Source organism: Nesoenas mayeri (genome assembly GCF_963082525.1).
Source record: "Nesoenas mayeri genome assembly, chromosome: 5".
Lineage (NCBI taxonomy): Eukaryota > Metazoa > Chordata > Aves > Columbiformes > Columbidae > Nesoenas > Nesoenas mayeri.
In genome coordinates, this window is record NC_137548.1 from 62,326,328 (window position 1) to 62,344,373 (window position 18,046).

General features: G+C 41.3%; 1 protein-coding gene across 1 annotated transcript in view; it reads left to right on the forward strand.

The window, feature by feature from the left end:
* Positions 1–472: 472 nt before the first annotated feature.
* MPPED2 (metallophosphoesterase domain containing 2) overlaps positions 473–18,046 on the forward strand; it is a gene marked incomplete at both ends in the record, with an annotated part of 101,521 nt that continues 83,947 nt past the window's right edge. The window contains one exon of the mRNA XM_080345965.1: positions 473–600. Within this exon, the coding sequence (XP_080202091.1) occupies positions 473–600 (128 nt within the window). The remainder of the gene's footprint in view (positions 601–18,046) is intronic.

Here is an 18,046-nt window from a genome sequence, read left to right on the forward strand (position 1 = left end):
GGAAACTGGGTCCACTTCTTAATTTTCATGGTTGCAATTAGCACGAGATGTTATGTGAAATACAGACTGGTAAATGTGGAGTATTTAACCGGAGCTTTCAACAGTTTTTTTCCCAAAGAGAAAGCCTTACATTAAGCATTCATGCCTTGGATGTATTTATTGATGTTGGTGTTAAATGATGAGGTAATTAAAAAAATTGTGAATAGCAGTGCTTGGAGAGTTAGGTGATGGGTTCATCGAAAAATATAGAAAAATATAGTTGAATGGAAATGAGGAGAGGATAGAGTAATAAGTCTGTGTACGTTTCCATCTGCTTTGAGTTCACAGCCGGGTGTGCTGTCCTTCTGTCCTGGCAGAGGCCCGTGGAGTTGATGAGGAGCTGCTTGGCGTCGGGAGCTGCCGGGAACACGATGCCCAACCGCGCTCCTGGCCTTGGGAAGCTGTGAGCTGCTCATGTCCATAAGGAGGAAGGATGGCTCATGGAATTCCTTCACAAGGCAAAGTTACCATCACGGTGGACGAATACAGCTCCAACCCCACGCAGGCGTTCACGCACTACAACATCAATCAGAGCAGGTTCCAGCCTCCGCATGTGCACATGTGAGTATTCCCTGCGTTGCCTTTGTGTGTGTCTGCCTGGAACTGAGAACTGCTGTGGAAGGAGTGGGTTGAAAGCTGGAAAAATTGGTTAGTCGCATTCTCTACTAGGCAAAATGGTTATCACGTTTCTTACGTGTTTGAGAAACCCTGCTCCATCATCTCCTGGAGGTCACTCCTTCTTGCCCCAGCCATGACTAATAGGTACATTTTCTGAAACTTGTGTCGCTTGAGGGACCCATTGCTTGAAAATTTAAGCTCCCTTCCCCCAGCCCTTAAATATTCGGCTGCGAAATAGGCCTAATTGGGACTAATTGTGCCCCCTGATCACTGACTCCTTTGTCCCGGTGTGTGCCGCATGCTGCACTCCGCTGCACTCCACTGCACAAAGGGGCTGCCCATCACCTCCTCCCAAGTAATACAAATTCTGCCATAAAACCAGGTCCCTGGGCTGAACTTAAACCAAGCAAAGCTTGGGCAGCGTGGAGCTGAAGGCTCCTCACCTCACCTTGTTATTCCTGGGGATCCTGTGACCCGCAGGATCATTCTGCTGCCCAGTACCGAGGCACAATGGTTTGTGTTAGGAGCTAAGTACCAGTTTTAACTCTGAACTTCCTTCCCATTGTTTAGTTAGGTTTGATCTTTATCTCTTATTTCTGTAAAGGTTCTTTTTTTTTTTTCTTTTAACATTACTAGACTAAAAAGCACGTGAAACTAAAACAAAGACTAAAACAAAGACGACATCTCTTGACCTCCTGCCTGCCATTGTTAGTCAGGATTTTGAACGATGCCACACTATTGAATTTGATAAGGATTTTGCATAATAAGGGGGGAGAAGTTGTATGGTGCTTCATCGCATTTTTGTTATGTAGAAGCCTGCCGGAAGAGTCACAATGTAGGAACTCAGTGCCTTCTAATAGGATTTCATGTGGTTACAATCTTCCTAAAAGCAACTTTAGGAAGGATGCTGGAGAGTGTCTGTCGTGCATGGGACTTGTCAAGGTGGAAAAAGTTTTCATTAATTACATTTGATTTGTTATTACAACGATCACGTAACTCTTCTCTTAGAAATATTTCCATTTCTTGAGTTACTTTTCAGGCCTTTATCAGCAAATTTCCGTTGCATGTTTTGCACTCCAGGTTGCACTTTTTAGCACAGGTTCTATGCAGAGGCTGATTCAGAACAAACAAAGACATTTAGAAAATGGTTTTAAAGAATCCTTCTATATTGACATTGATGTCAGTGAGGACTGATTTTAGGACCATCTAGGTGTGGCGTTCTACATTGTAAAAATTACTCATGCTTTATTTTGTAAACATTTTATACAGCTACATCCCTAATAATTTGTGTATTTCTTAAAAAGATATTGACATGGCAGATGTCTCAGAAGGTATTGTTTAGAGAAATCGTAGAATTGAAATAAACACTGAAACTATAAAGTACAATATAGGGATAGTATTTTAAAGAATTTTTAATGGAAATACTACAGCTTTCTTAATTTGGTTCTAAGGAAGGGTGTGGCGTACTGAAGGCGAGATCAACAACATTTAGGAAAAATGGAAGGGGTTTAGTCTCAGATTTAGGATGGAAGCAAAGAAAGCCATGTCGCAGTGCGGGAGGTGAGTTTAGGTGTAGGTCTGGATAGCAAATGATGCGTTTAGAAAACCGGTTGGGGAAAAAAATGACAGGATCCTACCAGGTATCTGGAGTTGTGAATAGAGGAAAGCAGAGAACTGAAGATGAACAATGGCTCTGGGTTTGTGTGATGGGAAGCACCGTAGAGTTATTTCTGAGCAGGAGAGACTAGAGCGTGTAGTAGCTTCTGAGGGGCTCCTTACTTGTCTTGCCGGTGTTTTGTAATGGAAGGAATTTCTGAAAGACGATGTCATCAAGCACGAAACCTGAGCAGAAAATTGGTAAAAGCAGTATTAACAAAGAAACTGTCATCTTTTTTTACCCTGTTGTATCTTTGCTAGTGCCATGTTGCTGCAGCTGCCGGGATCGTTTGATTTGATATTGCAGCCTGCTTTTCTTTTTTGCTATCTTAATGCATGTTTTTTTTATATTGAAAGGGAGCTTGAGGAGGTTTTATTCTCATGTGAAAAATGTATTTAAAAAAATAGTGGGATGATGAAAAATGAGTAAAGCAACACAGGAACTGAGCATTATGACACGTATGTGAATAGCAGGGCGATATATTGCTACAGGGTCCTGCTGCATGCCATAAATCAGCGGCTGGGTGCAGCTTAAGGACAATGTTCTTTCCTAAAGGAAGTTTTTCTAAAGTGCTTTCTTTATGGATGTGCGTTTTCATGTGCAAAGATGAGAGCTACATTCTTGGTGTGTACTGAGATATTTCTGGTTCTAGTGTCCTTTGGGCTCGACTCTCAGAGTAAACAGGCAGTCAGTGGAACATCCTCAGTGTACACCTGGTTAAGGCACCACTGATGTTGGTGCCTTTGGTGGGACACGTGTCCTGTGCGTTTTCACTCACTTTAATTTTGTGCCTTTCACGTGACAGCGTCGTATAGTTCAATCAGCAGGGGTACAGTTCTGTTTCATCGTCTTTATATGTATTTTTACCCAGCATTTTTGAGTGAATCCATTTACATGTACTCTCAGGTAAATAACCTTGTATTAAAGCTCTCTTTGCTTGGGCTGGCTGTGACAGCAGTTTTGTCTGTTACTTAGGTGTAGTATGAATTTTGAGTCAGTTTGTCCAGTCTTCGTGTTTTATTTCTCTACTAATTAATGTCTGAACAGGTGTTCTAAAGACAATTTTTACTGCACAGTTATTCTGGATAGAGGGATATCATGTTAAACGAGTCATCTTGGAGCCGTGCTCCCCTCATGGCTTTCACTTATTTTCTGGAGATGTTATAAAATGTTTGTATTTGGGTGCTAAGCCATGTTTACTTTCACTTAGTTTTAATTAACTGCATCACCTTAGCTCCTTGCTTTAAAGGGCAGCTGCAAAATAATAACAATTATAATGTGCCTGCCTTTTTTGAGAAAAAGACACTTGTAAGGCTGTTTAGACCCTTGAGGTGTTTGTTGTTTGAGGCTGTGGTCAGTGGTGCCCAGGACAGCAATGGCAGCAGCAGCAGGACATGGGATGGGGACAGGCAGGAGGAGCTGTCGGCTCCAGGGGCTTCATCCTGTGACACTGCAGCCTCCAAGTAGAGAGGGTAAAACAGATTTCTCCTATTGCAAGCAAACAGTAGGAAAAAAGTATAAATTGCTGAAGATAATTGAATTAATCATTTGATTAGGGTGTTCTCCCTTTTTTTATAAGGCTTTTATATATATTTATATATATATATATATATATATTTAACTCTTCAGCTTTACAGCAGCTACTACAGTGGGTCTTTAAACCATTTTAATTTAACAGGAATTACTAAGGCTCTGTTTTGGGAAGCCTTCCCATCTCACACGTTCTCTTTCCTCAGTCTAATGGAAAGGAACCGAAAAGAAAATGGGGCAAATCCAAATGGAACATTATTTACTTATGTTTGGGTACAACACGCCATTCACTTTCACAGGGTTAAAAAAAAGGGGAGAGTGAAATAAACTTTGCGTATTTATTGTGGAAAATGCCGGTTTGGACAGGCCCAGCTGGTGAGGGAGTTTTGTGGAGGTAAAACTACCTGTATCCTGAGCGGCTACAGGCTGAGCCTCTTAGAGTTCATTAACTCTCCTCTGGTCTCACCAGAATGACTTGGTGGATTTATTTCTTTTAAGGATACTTGAAGTACACATTAAAACTTTGGTATGGTTTAAATTCCATAATAGGGGAGTAAGAAAGATCCAGGTTTCTGTGCCAGAGCAAAAGTCTTCTAAATGAGTTTATGCATACCTGGAGATACATTGAACAATCTGTAACTGTATAATTTTACTGCCTTTCCTGTACTGGAGGAATTCCCCATGTGAATATTCTTATTTTAAAACAGAGTATAAACAGTGGTTTATATTAGTGGAACTATATATCTGTAGTTGGCTAAAGTATTTAAATGTATGGCTATGTGTAAATGTGTATATATAATCATAGTAATATAAGCATATAGCTGTATAATCATAGAAGAAAAAACTTTAAACTGTGATGAAACCTTAAATTGTTAAAACCTAGAGATCTTATTAGACTACTAACCTTGAGAAACAGAATCTTGCTTTTTTTTTCTTGGAGAAACCATCCTACATTTAATAGGTTTTATGAAATCCCACTGAGATTAGTTGGAAATAAAGCATTTGTTTTGTAAAAACTTTGTTTCATAGAAGATGTGTGATAAATACTTAAGGGGAGGGAAAAGGAGTTGGCATTAGTAGAGTACGAACTCATTTGACGTTTACAGAATGGTGGGGCTTGTATATGTAATAATATTGGTTGAGAGAATAGAGAGGTCTTAAGCTAGTCGGCTGTACCTGGTGTGGCTGGGCAGGTTGTTTCACTTGATACTGATGTGACAGGCGCCCATAGTTTTGGTGGAAATTGTTGCTCTGTCCATTAATAACACTTATAAAAGCCTACATAGCTCATGAGCACCTAAATTCCTTATTTAATTTTCTAAATGAATTGAAAAAAACAACACTCCTTGAAACAATCAGGTCACATTTAAGCTCTAGTAGTGAAAACATGAGTACATTGAACAAGTGTCGTTAAAACTCGAGTCCTGCCTTCGGACATGGGGACTTTTACAGGGGTCAGGGCTCACGGTGGGTCAGCTCACGGAGCTCGTGCAGGTTTGGTCTCCTGTCCCTCGGTGACACGGGTGGCTATGGAAACACAGCACTTCACAAACCGGCGCTGAAGGACAACTAACCAGTTTTTCTGAAGCTCCAGAGCAGCTGCCCCGGAGCAGCTGAGCTCTCCCTGCAGCATCCTGGGCATTCCAGCAGCAAGGAGCGGAGGAGACAGCTGGAGGTGAGAATCCTTACAGCTGTCCCAAATTCAACACGGGGCCATTAACTGGTTGCGTTCGCTCGTCCTTCTGATACAGAACAATGGAAGCTGAGCTGCAAAGGTGCTGATTTTAGTCTTCCTTAAGAAAACTCCTTTACTGCTGTGCATGTGGCTGTGTGAGTTAAGAGCTCTACCAATCTTAATGATTTTATGTTAAAAGTTACTTATTTTGCAAATATCTAAGCATAAGTTCTAAACTAAAATTTTACATGTAAAATTGAGAATAAAGACTTTTCCACAAGGATACATTTAGATTTAAAGCCTTTTGAGATGCTGGATTGGAGTATGGTGAAAGTGAAGTGTTAGTACGGTGGTAATACAAGGCTTGGGGTTTGCAATTTTGTAACTAAAACTCAAATTTAGGCCCCTTGTATTGTGTGCATGCACTGTAGTCATAATATGCTAAACTCTTTGGGAAAATTTATTAAGGTTCTGACCTCTCTTTTTGTCATTGGAAAAAGGAATAACGTCAGCCTACCTTTAAAATATGTAGTGATACCTGTGGAAGGCTGGTGCTGTAAAACTGCTAATATTATTGTTGTTATTATAAATGTAGGGCAGGCTTAAAATAATTTTTTGTCACGGTCACCCTATTAGCTACCCACCCAGATTGCCCTGTCCTAAGGTGGAAGGCAGGTCTGGTTTAAATTGGTGATAAACCCCTTTGCCTCCAGTGCTGTTGGGAACAGGCTGCCAGAGCAGTCTCCGTTCCTATCAAAATCAATCTGTCAATCAACCTCAGTGTGAGTTACCGGCCTCGTGTGATTACCAGGGGCTGTCTGTATGGAAAGCGGTGCCTGTAGGTTATTCGCAGGGCTGGGAGGGAGGGGGGAAGTTCTGGGTGGACAGACTTCAGCACCGAACTCGCTGCTCCCCAGCTCCTCATTCCTCTGCCACACGCTTTGCCACCCCCTCGGTAGCGTTGGCAGAGGCTGTGAGGCTGCTGTATTGATCATACCACTGATGTGGTCTGAGTTTTATGTCCAGTTAGTGGTGTTTTTTTTCCCCAATGAGCTACTTTTGGTGATCTCTTTTTGTAGCCTCACCAGTGGTGGGTGACAGGGGTGAGCTTATGGACCAGCCAATGGCCAAGGGTAGGAGGAGATGGACATTTCTTTACCTTCTTTGTGGATGAAATCATGCTGTTAAAGCTACACCTTGGAGAGTCAGTCTGGCCCCCGTGGTAAATCCTGACAGGGAGAAAGAAAGAAAACAGGCTGTTTTATACGCGTGTGTATGTTAATGTTCTTTTATGCTGTATTAATCATATAAAGACGACTTTAATTGTAAAGGCCTGTTTCAGTAGCTGAGCTCTGTAAATGGAAATTTTCATTACATGATCTGATTCTGTGTTATAGTATTACCTATGTAGTTCCTTTAGTGGTCAGTCATCCCGAGGGGCACTTGGCTTAGGGTTTCGTGTCTATGTACAATATACGGTGTGTTCGTATCTTCTGGGAGGTGTGTGTTGGGATCTGACCAGGAATGTTTTCTGCAGCAGTAGTGTGGCATAAAAGGTGGATATACCTTACAATCAGGATGTTGTACTGTCACTGAAAGATTATCCTTTTTTTTGATATCAGAGTAGTAGAGACATTCTTGTGGAAGCAGCAGATTCTTGCTTTTGTGTAATGCTTGAAGGGTGAGAGTGCAATCTATCCTGTGGAACAACTTCTAGAGCATAGATATCCAAAAGTGGAGTTAACTCTACAAAATTTGCAAGCCCCACACTGGGAATGTCATCGTAGAGTTTTTGGCTTGTGGTTTTCTCCCAGTAGCAGAATGAGGCTGTTCCTCCTTGTGACGGATGGCTATTCCAAGCCCAAGCAAAGTCCTACACCTACCCACCACACATTTTCTCATTTTAATTTACAAATCTTTGTTAGAATATCTTATTGGACAAGTAAGCAAAAGGAAAGCCTTGTAAACAATGCAGGTCTTAGGGGTCTGTGTTATATGTTAAATTACTATATGCAGCTTACTTACGTTTGATGTAGAACTATTTCAGAAGTGCTGGTGGTGGACATTGATTTTGTACTGAATGTTGCAGTTATTTAGTTTACATTTCCATTCTTGAGCTACCAGAGGTGGCTTAATTTCCTAGTCAGTTGTCTAGCATAGGTATCCATGGAAAAATGTAGAAATGGAGATCCAGCATGTCTCCTTCCCAGAAGAGCATCTGATAGGTTTTGGCTTTCAATTCTTAAAATGTCCTGGCATAACTTGAGAAAACTAATGTGCTTAGGTATAACAGAAATACAGTGAGGCAGTGGCTTGGGAAGTCTCCTCAGTCGTGCATGATAAAATCATTCACCTTTTAGTTCATGCCAGATTTTTCCCAGTCCTTATGAAGGATTCCAGCAAGTTGTGAGTTTTTGTCCTTGAAGCGTTGTCTTGTTGTTTCCAGTGGTTTGAATCATACTTGGCATATGTGTTGTAGTTTCATGGACTTCATCATGGTTGTTTCTGCTTGCACAAGGCCTCATACTGACCTTCTGATTTTTTTTTTTTTCTATAATGTTTGCATGCAGATAAGTGGAAAAAATAGAGGAAGGAGGTAACTGTGCTTGCAAATATGTCATAGAAGATATTTCAGGGGATATAAAGAGCTTGTTCTTTGCTGGTATTTGGAAATTCAGGTCTTGCCCGTTTACTTTTGTTTTTGATGTGGGCCATTAAGATTGGAATTTTTAGGTCTTACATTGCAGAGGGTGAGTTTGGTGATATTGTGTGTGATTGATTTTAATTATAAAATGAGGAGGCTGTGGCCAAAGCGTGTGTGTTTAAAACGCTGAAATCAAAACAATTCTATCCTGTAGTAAATGTGACTAGGCTTCATTGAATTATTATTTTGATGCCTTTTTCAAACAAGAAGACAGTGTATTATAATCTTATAGTGGTAACAGCACCAAGTGGTTAGAGCAGAAAATGACAAGTCCAGATTCCAAACAATAAATTTTAGGTACCTGGTATTGCAGTCACTTTATTTATCTCATGAAGAGTTGACCATAAAGCTTGACCTTAACCTCCATACACCTGGAGATTTCTCGCAGTGCTGTTTGTGTCCTGCAGGATCTGCTGTGTGAAGGTTGCCTGGAACAAGGTGCTGATGGATCAGTGTTGCATCTCCCAGCTGGAGCTTTTGGGGTGGGAGCAGAGGAGATGGTTAGAGATCAAGTCAACATGTAATGCCCAAATACAGTCGTCCTCTTCATCACTCCGATGGATCAAGCCCATGTTATTTTTTCCCTTGTCTTGTAGATCAGAATGCTGTCAACAAGACTTTGCCTGTGTATGCTCCGCTGACAGCGAAACGCTTGCCCCTATTTTTATACATCCTATTTTATAGTGGGTGTGTTGTCTAAATTTAAATCATCAGATTGAGGGGAGAGACAAATAGGAAAATCCCAACTTTTTACCAGAATGTTTTTTTTAATGGTTGTGCTGTGTGGTGTCTTGCAAGATTTGTTTTTGTCCCAGGTTGTATTCTGTATTTCCAGACCCTCTCTTCCCTGCATGCTGCTTGGTTTTAGGGATGCTGAGATTCCACTGGACGTTGACAAGGAAAAAACAATACCGCAGGCTTCCTCGCAGCAGAGTCCCCACTTACTGTACTGGGCATTAACTTATGTCCAGCACATTAGACTTAAAAGCACAAAGCCATTAAGTGTAGCGCTCCCTTCCCAGGAGGGCAGCAGATGGAGGGAGAATGGGGGAGGGCAGGAGAAAGGAGTGTGATAGAGGGACTTTATCTGATGTATTTGTGAGCCAGGAAACTCGCTATTTACCACGTTTACAATTTCTCTGGTGTAAGGAATTGAATGTAGTGACTGGGAGCATCAGGGTCAGCACATTACTCCTAAATGTTTAGCTATTTTATCAGTTTATGGGAAGGAAAAGGCGCTAGGCCAGTGTATCTTCCCTCGTGCTCCTTTCATACAGGGAGCACAAAGAAAAAAGTCATTACTTTTTAATTACTCTAGGCTTCTTTGTTTCTTAAAGCGCGTTACTTTTGGCCAGCAGTGAGAATTACCCAAGGGTTGTTTTCTTTCCCATTAACAGTGGGACTGTAGTTTTGGGGAAAAAAATCATTGTTTAGAATTAAAATTTCATGTGATTCAGCATATTTAATAAATAGGTGCCTTGTCCTGTACTTGTTAAACACAGTGATTAGTGACACTCTTAGTGATTCCACTGGGACAGGACCAGTCACTTAGAGATGCCAAATTAAGTGGCTTCCTCAGTTTTATCAACTATGATTCTTTCAGGGACTCCCTTTCTCTGGTTGTTAACAATGTATGTACAAGATTATGACAATTAACAGATATTAAAGAAGAGGGAAATTTCATCTTTGTGGCTTATTTATTTTGCACTTTTCATGTCAGCCAGACATTAACGTTTCCCTGCTGATAGAAAGAAGAAAATATATTAAAACTATATAAATACATAATTATACATTGAAATATATATACGCATATATACAGAACTTGGATGTAATAATTTAATTACTTGAAATTTATATAAATAATTTAAATAACTTTTAAATAAATTGTTTTCATTTTGATTATATTTGTTTTGACGTTAGTTTGATGTTTTCCATCATCTTTTGTTTTTAAACAACGATCTTTGCCCCTTTGAAAGGAAGGCATGTTTATCAGAAGAACAAGTTTTATTCTGTCATTATTATACTCTACCTTGAAAGTTTCCACTTTGCACGCTACCTGTGGGCTACTGAGGGAACTTATGAGTCACTGCAACTTCTTAGATCTTTTGGAGGTTATTTTAACTTTTTGCACAAAATTCTTAATTTTTCTGGTAGAAACATTGACTGTATAATGAGACTGCACAGATCTAATACTGTAATATGTGCTGCTTTGAGAGTGCTGCTGTGTTAATGGAAGGATCACACATACTGTTCCTCTCAGAACCTGATACGTCATCTTGGCAACAGAATGAAGACCTTTAACTCTTGGAGTTTTCATCATTTGTTGTTAGTTGTCCATTACCATAAATTTTATGCCTTCAAGAAAACAAGTCATTTTTTAAATGTATGTAAGTAGAGTAGAGCCTTAATGTTCTCTGAGCCAGAGGAGAAAGGAAATCCTGGCATTGGTTTCAAGGAATTTAAATGGTCTGTGTTTGGGGGTTTTTGTTTTGTTTTCAGGCTCATTCATTTTAGATGTTATTAATACAGAGCATATTTTCCTGAAAAGAGTCTTTGCATTCTGTCGGGATTGTCAAGAGGAATATTAATTTAAGATGAAAATTAACTTTGGATCTCCTGTCTTCATCGATAGTCTGTTCGTTCCATCATTTAATGCTGTGATGTGCGAGAGTCACTGTTTTCAATCAGTATTTCTCTGGGAAGGTTTTTAAACTACATTCTACAGAATGGGAAAGACCTTTTATGAATCATTTTATTCAGTGCTATAGAGTTAGAAGTTGTAAACTGAAACATGTAGAGTCATGAAGTTGGTAGATGTTTTTTCTTTAATTAGTTAGTTCAAATTAAATGGGGGCCTATAAAATATTTGATACAAGAAGTGGCAATTTTCCGGCTATCTAGTTATAAAGAGGCAATACAATTTCTTTAGGGTCCAGACACTTTGTCCAATAAATGTGAGAGGAATGTATTGGAGGTGACTAATACAGAATAAATGGAAGATGAAAAAGGGATAAATGATCTCAAGTGCCCAGAAATAACCAGAGATAAGGTGTTGGCCTGAAGTATAGTTCGTAACACACCTTGCACCTGCAGCTGTATTTCACTTGTTAAGATCCTACCATCTGCATGTGTGTTTAAAGGCAGTCTCGCTCTAGCATGCAGCGTAGCAGGAATACACGGCACATCATTGCTGCAGCAGTAGTATCGGAGTCTGTCTTTCGGGTTTATATGTGTTTTATTATTTCCCTAACAAAAGCTGGGTTAGATTTTGAGCTTGCAGGCTTGTGCCTTGTAGTTGTTCACCAGGGAATCGGGCAATGCTGACCAAGAGGCTGCACGTTAACATACCGAGGCAAGGTCATCTGAACCTTTCAGTGCTGTGCCCAGAACCCAGCGCTTAAAAGGCACTTTTTTTCCCTTTTTTTTCCCTATTCTTTACAATTTTTTCTTCTTTTGGGCTTAGTGTGCTTGCGAGCAGTGTCAGACAGTGCGCTGGGAACAAATTCTCTTTCTCCACGTGTGCACGCAGAGCTATTGTAGTTACTGCCAGAGCTTCCCTCATAAGTTCCCACAAATGACTCTCGTCTCTTACCTGTGGGGACTTCATATGGAAGCGGGAGGGTCGATTAGTCTCTGCCACCATTCAAACCGGAGTTTCTTCAGAGAACACCAGTTGCCGTAGTGGTCTTTGTTGCATTAACGTCTATATAGCAACTAAAGCGGAGTCCTTTGTGGCTTTTTTAAGGCACTAAACAGCTGTCAAGGGGTAGAATTTCTGTTTATTTAGGGACAGATTAGACAATGAGCTCTAAATGAAATATCGGGTGTCCTGCTATCTGCCCGGAGTCATCTAATCTTAAACAATATACTGTGTGTTCATAGGGCATGAACAGTGCTGGCAAGTATTTTCAAAGAATTTATGGATCTTTTTCATCTCTATTTTCCAAGCAGAAAAAGGCAGAGAGCTAAGTTAAAATGTTGACTCACTAGTGGTGTAACTTAAGTATATATGATATATCAGCTACAGCATATGGATGCTGGGGTTACCATCCCCAACGCTGTTGTTTTCGCACCCTCCTGAAGGCTGTTGTCCTGCAGAGAGGCAGTTGAATGGCGCTTGAAAACGTTCCTGAACTGCTGTAATTTGCACATCGGTGTATTAATCTAAATGAAAATCAGCTCCAGTTTACTTGAATACTTTGACTTGAAACAGGTGATAGTCAAGAACCATGTTATGTAGGTTGCTATATATGGGGAGAAGTATTTGTTCCCAGAAAGGGTTAACAGGCTGCCCAGGGAAGTGGTGGAGTCATCATCCCTAGAGGGGTTTAAAAGATGTTTAGATGAGGTTCTTAGGGACATGGTTTAGTGCCAGAGTTAGGTTATGGTTGGACCTGATGATCTTGAGGGTCTCTTCCAACCAAGATAATTCCATGATTCTAAATGTTTATCTAACTTTTGTGGTCATTTTTGGTCCAGTACTCTGGAAGGCTTGTGTTACTGTACGTGTGGCTACAGATGGATCCACCTGTGTTCTTTGAGCATGATGGAGCTGAGGTCTGTTCTCTGTGGACGTCATCTGTTTCACCCATTGTCCATTTGCAGCAGTCGTACGACAGGCTCTCCAAGCTGTGGCAGGCGTTGTGGCGACTGCATTAGCTGCAACATGAGATTTCAGTGATGTTGGTTCAGTGGTTCTTGCGGATCTCATAGCTGAAACGGCTTTTAAAAACAAGTGGGTATGGTATTAAAGCAGTGACTATGTAGGGCGTAGGAAAAAAAACATTCTGATGGTGTTACTGATGCTCCTGCCTGTGTTTTTGAAATAAAGTCTTCTGATCTGTTACACAGCTACACTTCTTTTTCCTCTGAGGAGCCTCGGACATGTCTTCTGCAATGTGCAATACAGCTGCCAGTGACCTGGCAGCTTAATCAAGTTACGAGTTCAACTGTACAAATTAAAGAGAAACCTTATTCATTAACACCCATGTATCTTTTGGTAATTAGTAAAGGTGGTATGGGTAATTACAAAAAAACCACTTGAAGGTAAATTGAGACATTTTAGTAGGTTTTTTCCTCCACTGTGAGAAGCTGACTTTGCAATGGCATGGGCGGACACCAGCCCACATGTGCAATTTAAATAGGTCTGGATTCTGCATTATAAGTATGCACTGGGATGCAAGGGAGAAAACCAGCACATTCTCTCAGGATGCTGTTAGGGCCAAGCAGAATCTCATTAGGGACAACTTCAAAGATCAGTTCCCCAAGTCCATAAAAACAAGTGTAAATTATCTTCTGTGAGCCTGCTGTTAGCAGTTGCACTGTTACATTATGCATGATTCCAGACCGCACGTGGTATGAACAAACTGCGCTATGTTAGTGTGTTTCATTTTTATGCAAAACCTGGCAACTTTGCTATTTATCGGTGGTGTTTTGGTTAATATACTGTTTGACTTAAAATTTCCTACTAGCTGTTCGTAGTGACACAAGGTCCAAAAAGGACTTCTGAGGTTCTACCGTGCTTGTGTTTTTATAGAGGAACAGCATATAGACAGCTCCCTGCATTGACAGCTTTACTTGCTTTCTCATTCTTTTGCTCCCTTCACTTAATAAGAAGGTGTCTGATTCTGACCCTCCTGGAGTGAATCTTGAAGGAGCTTTCTGTGATGCTGCTCTGCTGCACTTCACCTAAATGTTTATGAAAATGCTAAGAGGGTAGAACTTGTGCCTTCTGTGAGCTACTTACCCCATCACATACATATATATGTAAGGCCTGTTTGTAATTGTGACTGGGGAAATGTTTTGAAATAGCCAAGTGCATGGAAGTTTTGTCACAAGTTTCAGTGGCATCATGATTTTTGAGCGTCTCTTCATTATCCTTGCAGAAGGGGTAAGATGCTGTGGAATATTTTCCAAAACTGACCTATATTGGTAAAAAGGGCAAATTGTTGACCACAGCCTTCAGGAGTGATGTTAAACTCTGGAACGGGTCAGCAATCTGATTTGCACTGTGGTTTCACAAAGAGCTGCAACCTGGGGCTGCTTTAAGCTGCTCAAACTAACATCCCTTCAAACATCCACTGTGGTTTGAGAACTCGTTTAAGCCACTGCTTGTTAAGTTCATCATGACAATGAGTGTGTGAAGCTGTGGTTTTATGAGGCCTTTTATGCCCTGGGTTTTTTTTGGTTTATTTTTTTTGTGGAGCGGTGGTGTACTGCCAGTTCGAATAGGCCTCACTCCTTTGCTCTGCTGTTCTGCTCTCCCACATGTATCTGTGTTGTGTGTGTGACATATTGGGAATTCAGAATAAACCCTTGGAGTGAGAGGAAGAGAAACTGTAGCCCAGTTCAGTTCTCCAGGCTTTCTGACCATCTGTCCCTGCAGACAGTCGTACTGACACAACTGGGGAGACGGGAACCAGCGGCGAGAGGGACCGGGAGCAGCAGAGGTTGGCAAAGTGAGGTTATCAAGCTGTGTACCCGCACTGATTAGTAATGGCCTTGTGTCTAATGTATGGCTGACTCTGAAGTTTGTTTGGAGAAGTACTTCACAACACAGATATGAAATTGTTGGTTTATGTGTCTCGTGGTGTTGAATGGCTTAAAGTTCAGTGTTCAGGTGAACTGCAAAGGTAGAATGAACCCACATGGGACTTAACAAGACTTAAACCCAAACAAACAAGACTTAAACAATTTCTCACCGTTGTTCAAAGCTGCAAGAATAATCTGAGAGAATTTCTACATCCCAAAGGGCCTGAGTGCATCTGTGGCCATCAGTGGGGGTTTGACTTTCTGCAGGGCCAGAGTAATTCTTTAGATCCTGGAGGGTGCTGAGCCGCCGACTGTCCTGATCTCTGGACCTTCCCTGGTGTGCTGGTTTGGCTGAAAATGAGTTAATTTTCTTCATGCAGTTAGAAACCTTTCTTTTTCATAGCTATCATGGTCATTATTTGGACTTAGTTTGAGAACAAGAGAAAACACCCCAGCACAGTTAATGTTTTTAATTGCTTTGGTCTGAGAGCCAAGGATATTCTGAGCTCTACCCACAGGTGTGGGGCATCAAGGAAGGGGATCAGGGATGGGCCAGAGCTTGACTGACATCCAGACTGATCAGTAAGAATGTTCCATCCTATTAGCATCATGCTTCATATATTTAAGGAGAGTCAGGATCTTCCAGTCTCTCCCTTCTTGCTTTATTCGCTCTTTTTGTCGCAGTTGGAGGAGTTCTGTTCGGGATGTTTAGTTCAGCTTTTTACCATCTTGCAGAGGCCTCTGGGCCTTTCTGCCTTTTTTAGTCCTTTTTTTTCTCTTTGGGATCAGCTGTTCAGGACCAGGTGCTGCTTCCTGGGACTGGCTGCTCAGTGTGGACAGAGTTTGTGCATAGTCTATTTATATTATATATATATATATTTTTTTTTTTATATATGTATATTTACTAGTAGTGTATTAGTAATCCGTTATTTTATTAAACTGTGTTTATCCTGGTCCAAATGTCTCCCTTCCCTTTTGATTCTGTCCCCTATTTGAGGGGTGGGGAGGGGGTGAGCGAGTGGCTATTGTGGTTGTATTGCCAGCTCGGGTTAAACCACGACACCTGGTCCTGAGGCCCCTGGGAGCCACAGACAGCCCGTGTGGTCCCACTCCATCTGCGCTCATGGGCCGGGATGGATGAAGGATGCTCTTTGCCACGTGGAGCCTTGGACAAGATGTTCTGCCCTTGAAACCCCTTAATCCTCATTTAGAGCTCCTACCTGTGGCTCCCCTGGAAGAAAGGGCAGTTAGGCTGGACACAGGCCAAGTCTATTTTAGTGAAGTTTGCTAGTGTAGTTTTAATGTTAATCATGTTAACAGATCCACCTAATGAGGACACAGATTATGCTGGTAAAAAAGCTTATACTCTTTGACAGCATGCAGCCAGATGGAGAACAACTATGGAAGATAAAGTCTTGCTCCTTTCCTGGGTTTGGCTTTTTTGTTTTGTTTCATACATACCAGGTCTATTACTGTTATAAAAACATGGCAAAACTAATTTTCTCTAACTGACATCACTTTCTGGTGCAGAGTTGTCTGAATTTTAATGAAATTTAAAAATGTTAAGTTCTTTACTCTGGAAAACTCCCAGCCACTTCAGCTGCCTTTTTAAATCTAATGAGCCAAAAAGCCTCCTTTAATTTTTTTTTACTGTGTTTAAAAAATGAAGGAATCAAAAAATCTGCATGGCATATATTTGTTTCTACCTGTGTGTATGTATATACATACGTATAGAGTTGGTGCTTACCTGTTGCCCAGAGGGAATGTTTACATGCAGTAATATCTTTGCCATTCCCTGGAAGCTTTTGAAATTCTTTTGACTTCGATTTCAAAGCCTTTAAAACCCCAACACGGTCTGTTTTCTCGCTAAGGAGTGATCAGTTGCATTTAGTAGTTCAAGACTGCGTTGGGAGGAAGCCTTCGTTTGACATCATTGTTTAGGTCTGGCTCTTTGTCTGACCACAGCGGAGGATGTTTGAAATGGCGATAAGAAGTGGCAGCGATAGCCGTGCTGCAGGGTTACTGGGAGGGCATGGAACAGCGTCTGGCCATTGGGCTTGAGGGGTCTGATTCGCAGTTGTAATGGGTGATTGAAATGTTCTTCTCGTGGAGTTGGCAGTTAACGTGGCATTCGTGTCAGCGTGTGTCCCTCAGGAAAAAACCAAGTGGTTGTAGGAAAACAAAAAAAAGAGAGAAGCAAAGTCTGTAAAACTGAGCAGAGCATAACTCTGTTTTTCATATACTGCATGGTCACTTGCTGCTCTTAAAGTTCAAGTGAAGGCGTGAGGCCGTGGAAGGCTACAGTTTTGTATATAAAAATGGAGTAACAAAAAAGCGTGTCTGTTTGGGATTGAGATGCTGGGAAAGAAAGGTATGAAGAAGGTTGTGGAATATAGTCCCTTAGCACAATAAAGAAGCTCCAGTCAGGGCTCTTGTGATCTTAATATATTAAGTTAATTGCTTTTCCATTTTTCTTTATTAGTTTTGTTTGTTTGCTTTTAATTTGTATGTTTAGGAAGTCTGTTTCCCAGCCAAGCCTAATAGTGTCTCTAACAAAAGCAGTCCTCTAGAAGTCAAAACATATGATGCAAGATCAAACTGTGTCTGGAAACAGAGAAAACTCATTAGACCAAGGAGTTTGTCATTTTTCACTTGCACTGGTGAGCTGAATCTGCCTGTGGAGGGGCCGCACGACTGGCAGCACTAGTCCAGATCAGCAGCGGCGCTGCAATGAGTGGCAAGGTGGGCATAGGACAGCAGCTGGGTCTAGGTCTAGGTCTGGGTCTAGGTCTGCATGGCTGTCCTGTGAATATTCCCTTCTAGGTTGTGATGCCTGAATTAGGCATCTGGACTTGTATTACTGGCTCAAGATGGTTGTTAGCGCAGTTGTGCTGTGAATGGGATTGGGAAGGGGTTTGACTGAAAATACACCTGGAAAGGAGGAGTGGTTGGGAGTGGCTGTGACCAGCCAAGTGTTTGTAGGCTCCCAGTAGAGGTTCTGGGTTAGTGGGGAGGAAGAAGGCCTCTTTTCTCCTTTTAGTCCTTTTTCCTGATGAGTACCTGTTAAATGGCTCATTGCTCACATTTTATGGTCTGACTTTTAAGGAGGGCTAAGTCTATGTTGGTGTATTTTACACTCTTAGCCTACAACAGTGGCCTTTACCAGATCTGTGAATGGGATGGATGGTAAAGGCAATTGTCTTCATAGTCTTCCTGATACGAGGTGTGATCTCCAGTGGGTCAGAGCTTGGTGCGACACTCATGAAAGAGAGATTCGCAGGCTGGGAACCAT